The 7,559-nt window shown below is 42.7% G+C and overlaps 1 protein-coding gene across 1 annotated transcript; it reads left to right on the top strand.

Annotated features, from left to right (window-relative positions):
* Positions 1-273: 273 nt before the first annotated feature.
* Positions 274-7,368, top strand: LOC143330102 (uncharacterized). Its single transcript, XM_076746306.1, has 10 exons — positions 274-584; positions 1,223-1,702; positions 1,783-1,926; positions 2,200-2,435; positions 2,984-3,103; positions 3,322-3,409; positions 3,707-3,906; positions 4,089-4,175; positions 5,284-5,362; positions 6,092-7,368. The coding sequence occupies exons 2-10, from the start codon at positions 1,264-1,266 to the stop codon at positions 6,352-6,354; spliced, it is 1,656 nt and encodes a 551-aa protein (XP_076602421.1). The 5' UTR covers positions 274-584; positions 1,223-1,263; the 3' UTR covers positions 6,355-7,368.
* The last annotated feature ends 191 nt before the right edge of the window (positions 7,369-7,559 follow it).

The following is a 7,559-nucleotide window of genomic DNA, read 5'->3' as shown; positions in this document are numbered from 1 at the left end:
GATCTTGGATGTGAACAGAATCCAAAATGGAAATACTAGTATGAAAATACTGGAAATGGCAGGTATTATTCTGTGTTTTTTCGGAATGTCAAAAGCCAAAACACACTGCAGACATGAGTGTGCTTTGGCTTTTGAACCCTCTAGTGCGACTCTGTCACGTGTCAGTGTCTGTTGTCGGAAGGGAACTGATTTTAAGCGGAAGAGGTGGAAGAAGGCACCAATTTCTTTTCAGAGTGATCATCTTTCCAATAGACGAACTTTGCTCACCTGTTTACTTCCTGGATGTGTTGACCTCGGAAACACTTCTGCTTCTAGCGTAAACGTTACTGTTATTATGGCAAAACTATGCCCTCCTGTTGAAAGCATTCCCACATTTATTTCGAAAAAAGACGAGAATAAAATCTGTCTGCTATTTGTTTAATAATGAGAGTCTATGGAATGGAAACATTACCGTCTTTAAGAACAGCAAGGCAGTGTTACGAATTTTGTGCTTAACAAGCTAACATACTGTTTTAGGAGCTTGTTGTTAGCTAAGTTAGCAATCAGCTAACTGGTTGAACTGTTGAACATAAAAAGCAAAAACGGTAAGTAAAATGTTTGCGACCCAATTGGACTATAATAGGCTTCAGTCAGCACGGTGTCCCCAGTAGAGAAAGCGGACGGACGGAAAGAGACAGGTGCTGCAGTAATGTTAGTTCATAAACTGCGTCGGCACTAAAGTCGACATGAACAGAGCTGGTCTGTATCTGCTCCAGAGGCTGAAGTGTGTCAGCTAGAGTTTTTGTACCGAAGCATTGCTTTTAAGATCGCAGATTTAATTCAATTAGCCTGTTACATTAGTTACATGTCGGAGGTCCCAAGGTTTTTCTGTACAAGCCACGCTATGTAATAAGATAGATCTTCAGTGATTAAAGCTAATTGTATCACCAGTGTTGTGCTTTTACAATGTGGCTCATTATCCTGTCCCTGACATGTCATCCTGTGTAGATAGGTATGTACATAATGTTCGTATTATTTGCATATTTAGCTGATCTAAAGTGTATTAACTAATTCAGAGTACTGATCTGATTCTTGCTGTTGTTCAGTAGTATATGGTGATATGAAAACAATATGAGTGTGCCAGTTAGTCATTGTCATATTTAATTTAGTTTTAACCATCATTAGTTTCTCATTAGGTTGGATGACCTTCTCTTGTCCCTGCTTAATATTTTAACGCATACAGGTGAAACTGTGACCCCAAAACAGCTGGAGAAGGTTCTTAAAATGGATGTCAGCATTGCTGTATCACTGATCCGAGGCCAGATGGGCACTGTGGTTGAGCGAGCAGTGAACGGAGCAGTGGAGACGGTGCTGGCTGAGATGCTCAAAGTGGTCGGCGTTAAATTTGAGGAGCTGAAAGCCCAAGTGGCGCTGATGAAGAGGGACATCACGGCGTTGCAGAGGGAAAAGGCCCTAAAAGAGAAGGAGAATGACAACATTCGAGCCAAGCTGCGCTATACTGAGCTGAAGCTGAAGTACTACAGGCAGGGAGTGGAGGAGGAACTGCAGCAGAGAGCGTCTACCTCCACTCTGGTCCGCATCCACCCACCCACCTTCAATCAAGCACAGAGAGGTGGTGCGGGTGTTTGCTCCAATGAGAACTCTCCATCGTGCTCGACTCAAACCAGGACCTCTGAAGGACCAATGACAGGGAGCAATCAAGGTAATGATAACGAAATTGAGTGACTCTTACCCCCACTACACTCCAATGACTCTCACTCCTTCCTGTGTTTTTACACCCAGAATGCACCTCTCTACAGAGCATGAGACGCGCAATCAGAGTGCGTTGTAATTCAGATGTTGGAGTTGCCAGCTCTGACCCGTCTGACTTGCTGCTGCCTGTCTCGGTCTCTATGAACTCACCAACAGAATCTGACAGCAGTACAGGTATAGAGCTGTATGTGTGGGTGTGTGAGTGTATGCATGTCTGTGTGTTAGTGCAACATGTCGTTTCACATGTCTGGTAGTTGCTTTAAGTAAGACTAAAGGTAGAAATAGATCAGATTCTAAATCTCAGTTGATGTTGTCACACAGGAAAAACGTTAGTCTTTAAAATCCTGTATTGGAGCACAGGAACCCAAGAGAGTGAGCTGACAAAATATCATTGTCACATTGTACCTCTGCATGGATGTAGTGGACTGAATATGTCTGTTTGTGCAGTTTTATTCTGTCCATCAGAGCAAGACACAGTTCAGAACAAGCATGACAACCAGGAGGACGACTGTGAGTGGACCGTCACTCTGCAGCCCCATGCAGAAGGTGTGGACGCTGTCACGGCCCCTCACCTGGTCCAGGCCCTGACTCTGGATCTGGGGGAGCACCCAGTTGCTGGCCCGTTGTCTGCAGATGGTTCCCCCGAGGCTGATAGCTCCACTCTGCCATCCTCTGCCCCACAGGTGACAACACATGCAATACACACACATCCTCCTGAAGTGGCCTTACTTTGTGCTCTGTATATACCAATACTTTGGTCATATTTGATTAGTTTTGATTTTGCTGGTGATGCCTGAGCGTGTAGAATCAGACAATAGAAGTAAAAAATGTTGCTGTTATTGATACTTAATGAATACAGCAGTTCTGAAAATACGATAAAAATACATTTTGTGTTGAACTCATCAAAAAATGTGTGTTTGGTAGAATAACACAAAATGTAACCAAATACACAAAATGGGATTTTAAATTTTAAAGCAAGAAGCAAGAAAAGTGCTTTTAAAGATGAAATTTTCAGTCATATGGTTTGTATGGTTTTGGACAGAGAATGTACTGGCCCAAAAAGCACTCCCAAGACAGATACACAGATCTAGACAGAAAAGTATTAACCAGAATGAAGATGCACATATGTCACCTTACAGTCTTCACCCTTTAGAAGTAAAGCTGTGGAGGTCTTGCACTTTGATTTCTCATCACAGTCCGACAGCCCTGGTTTTCTCCTGTTGTCATGTAGGTAAAGCAGGAGGCGGAGGAGGTGATCTGTATCAAGGAGGAGCCAGAAGACAAGCAGGAGGTGATGGCCACACTACTGCTGGACTGCCAGGTGCAGCAGGGTCATCTCCCAGAGTCAGAGGTAAGAGCTGAATATCATATCTGAGAATAGTCAGCGCTCGAGTTGTTTTAAGAAGTCTGTCAGTGCACGGTCTCAGAAAGACTGCATGTGATTGTTTTAACTTTCAGTGCAGCCACAGAGACATAATGAGTTCTGATTTAGCAAAAGAAAAAAGTGACTGAATTAAAGTCAACTCTCCAGAACCATCTGTGACAGAGAATTGATGTATGTCTCTCCAGGCTCAAAGTTCAGGGACAGAGTGCTCAGGACTTCCAGGAAACCAGAGAAATCACACTACAGCCTTCAGCTCAGCCAGACCAAGCACCTGTGAGTAGATGAGCGTGTGTGAGCTGAGGTCATGCACATGCCTCTGAGTTTATACTGTCTGTCTAGTTTTAAGAGCTGAGCTCAATAACTTGCATTTGCAGTGTTCATTGCAAGGATATGGTCACCCTACTAATCCCCCATGGACGAAAAAGCAAAACTGATCAGTGCTACAAGCAAGACTAATATTAGTTATAGAAATCAGCACCCTGATATATCTTTAATCTTAACTCATTATAATTGATTGATAATTGATTGAAAGCCCCACCCCTGCTGACCTTTTTATGTGTGTCCTCTCAGATGCGATGCCTCAGCCTGCAGCCTCCCTGCTGTCATCCTTGCCACCCAGCATCCCGTCTCGCCAGGCGGTGCGGCCCTGGACCAAAGACCTCAGCCTTTACGAAGAATATAAACTGCGCAGGAACGAGCTCCGCCGGCGAAGCCTCAACAGACGCAGAGAGCTGGAGAAAACGCTGCCTCAGCCTCTGCTGGCAGATCTGGCTAGTCTACTTTAGTGTTCAGGCCGGACTCCGTCCTTACAGAAATATTCTGCATTCATATACCTACTATTTGACAAATTCATGTAAAATCTTTGTTAGGTTGTTGAGTTTTAAGGGGCAATTTCTATCAAAGCATCGTTTTACAGTGTAATGTAAACTATGATGGTGATGTTGTGTTGAAGGTGAGAGAGCGCCGAGAGAAGACCAGACTGAGGGTGGCCAGATGGAGGGCAAAAAGGAAACTCCAGGCCTGTCTTAACCAGGCTCAGGTCAGTCATGACTGTGGTGGAAATTCTTGAAGGAAGGAAGGAGTTCACCAGGAGACTTCAGGCGTCTTATGCAGAAGTATTTATAGTTGATGAGCAACACAATGTGCACAAGTGAACCAAGGTAGTGCCACAACAATTCCTGAAGATGTCCCTTCAAATGGGATGTATTAATCCCTTCAGTGTCACATGTTTTCCTTTCTACTCCTTGAACTATTCCCTATTATGGATATTCTATACCTCCCTTCTACATTTGTGGTACTCTAATGGATAGTCAAAACCTAACAATAGCTCCTACCGTGCTTACGTATGCCCTGACCTCCAACCCTCTGACTGAGGACACTTTGACCTTATTCCTTATTAAAATGTGAACTCGAGCAATCCTCCTAGAATTGGTCTGGTCTGTGTCTGTACAGTTTATCTATAAGACCTTGGCTACCTCCATAGTAAGATCAAGGGGAGATGTTTCCTATCTGCTGTCTGCTAGAATGGTCTCTAAATATTATGTTAATGTATCTCTGTCTGAGGTCTCTGTGTTGTCCAACCTGGAAAACCTTGGGCTTATAACTGTACAGAAGGCCTGTGATAGAAAATTCCCTCACAATGACTTTAGCTTTTTAGATTGCAGAAAAGGGCAAATGATGAGTAAGACAAGGGTGATATCCCTGATGCAAAGAAGTGTCCTATTTAGAAAGTATTGCATGGAAGGAAATTGAAATTTTCAGCTATCAAAGCTGTCACTCAGGTTGACTCACATGAAACGTCTTTTGTTAGAGTCTGTGGCTGATTTTGAGTGAAGTATTCGGTGATTGAGAGAGAGAGTTAATATGGACTTACACAACTTTATGTGAGTGCTGTCAGTGAACTGCACTCAAGCTAGTAAGTGATACCTTCACTAACATTACAGCAGCAGATCCTACTTAAGCTTTCATGGTCAGTACATTACCAAATTGCACAGTATCTGCTACATGGTTTTAAATAATTAAAGTAAGCCTCCAGACCTCACTATTACTGACAACCAGGAGTCACTGGGGCTCAAATGTTATTTACATAGAACGAACGTTCCTTCTCAATAAGCAAAGCTTGTCATTTTTGTCTTCCTCTCTTTTAGGCTCTAGGTGGCACTGCAGATGTTTCTCAAACCGGATTTCCCATCAGCAGCCAGCATCAGCAGCCCAGAGTGCCCTGTGGTAAGATGAGTCACGTTTGAAACAGTTGTCGTTTGCCTGTGTCATTCCTCACTCACACAGTTTTCTTCACTCATGCAACTTGCAGATCCTGCTATTTCTGAAGGCCCATTCAACACAATGGGATGACACGTGTGTGCAGTGAGAACATAGTGACAATATTAAATTGGTTTGTAAAAATGTGAAAGCACCTGTAGCTGTGGAGCAAAAAGTTTCATCTCCATAACTGAGCTGCATTCTGTCCTCCTCCTAATTTGGCCTTTCGTCCACACACACACAGTTTTAGGTCAGTGAAAATGGAGCTTTAGGAAACTCCTTCCAAGGTGAAGATATTCAGAATCTCCTTTTTAGATGTTGTCATGGTGACAGGGAAAAATTAGCTTTGGGTTTGTGACACCTCTATTTACAGGTAGTCTACCAGTAATTGTTCAGGCTCCTGATTGGCTAACATGGCTTTAGGGTTAGGCGACCTGTTGGTTTGGGATGCTCTTGACAGCACTTCAGGTGTGTTTCTGTGTTTCATATGAATGGAGATTTTTTTTAAATAGTGCTTGTTTGGACAGGATTTTTATTTTTGCGAGAAAAGGAGGAAAACGTCACAGTTGTGCCTCTCCTTGTTTCTCCACAACGTCCTGTGGCTCAACCCACAAATGAAAAACTAGGCGCTTTCTGAGATTGGGTGTAATCATCACTTGCTACTTTTTACAGTAGAGTTGTCATGTTGTGTTTCAGCTGCCACCTCCAGTACTCATCAGAGACAGAGCTCAGTGCTGCCTCAGTCCTGCAGCTTCCTCAACATGTCGGCAGCAAACGGCATCTCTGCCACTCTCCCCATCATACCCTCCACCTCCTCTTCTCTGCTCCTGAGAGGCCCCAGCATGGCTAAACATCAGCATGCTGTGACATCATCATCCTCCTCCTCCTGCCCCCAGGTCAGCCTATCGCAGCAGAGTATCTCTCTGACAGATGCAGATATCTTACAGTTAGATGTCTGAAATCAGAGCTGTGCGTGCAGATTTTCAGAATATGTTTGTCAAATATGTCATTGTTGGCGTTCAGGAGGCGTCAGAACTCGTCTGCAGAATGTTGTCTGGGTAGTGGTCCATCAGTTTGCTTTCCTAACATACAACTTCCATCCACGACATTTCAAAGCAGAGACTGCATGCAAAAACAGAATTCACTTCTTTATGTAGCATTGATGACAGTGTTTCAATCCATGGCGGATCTTCATCAGGCCAAACTTACAAGCACCTTATCCTGACGCATATGTACAAACAACATAATCAGAGCACCCGATATTGGTCACCATGCCTTTGCTGGTATGCTGTAGCTCGAGAGAAATCTTTTACCCTCATTTTACATCAGTTACATATCATCCAGTATCAGTAGACCAAGACAGGCACTGTAAACTCAGAACATGTAATGCAATCAAATATTTAAATAAAAATACTTCAAGAACATTCAAAATCTTATCTAAACTATTTTTTTTTATACACAGCAAACAAATATTTGAAATTAGTTCTTGATAGTTGGATGTCTGCAAGTGCATAAACTGTATCTATACGAGTAAGTTCACTCTCTCTCCTGTTCCTGTTTACGTATTTTGATGTGAATTGTTGTTTGATTGGATTGAAACATTGTGCCACACGGACAGTTTGTCACGATGTTTTTTAGTTTGCACGTGACTGTCTTTTAAATATGGACAGAATGGGTTTTCCGATGCAGAGGTGGTATTTATCAGTGCACTTTGTCGCAGAGTTGGCTTCTTCTTGGCCTGATGAGAACACAAAGAAATAACCTGAGAAGTATTACTTTTTCTCTGAGAAGCCGTCTTTGACAGACACCGACTGACAGATTTGCTTACTTGAAACATGTCAAGGCTGCTAACATGAAGAATACTTTCATTTTGTACTTTGGTCATCTGACAGAATAAAGAAAAGATTTACAGTCTCCAGACAAAGTGAGAAGCCTGGTACCTTGTACAGTTCTAATAAATGCAGCTAAAAGCAGCACTGTGTTGAACTTTTATTTTAGCAAAGCTTCACTCTTCTTAACAGATGTATACTGAGATGAGCTGAAAGCATCCGTTCAGATTTTTAAAAATCTATCATAAGACGACTCTCAGATAACACTGCAAATTGTGATTTGTGATTCTGGGTTATATCATTAAAACTAAAAATCATTAAAGTTAACTGCTTTG

Source organism: Chaetodon auriga, chromosome 13 (assembly GCF_051107435.1).
Source record: "Chaetodon auriga isolate fChaAug3 chromosome 13, fChaAug3.hap1, whole genome shotgun sequence".
NCBI classification, from domain to species: domain Eukaryota; kingdom Metazoa; phylum Chordata; class Actinopteri; order Chaetodontiformes; family Chaetodontidae; genus Chaetodon; species Chaetodon auriga.
This window is presented reverse-complemented; position numbering and strand designations above follow the sequence as displayed.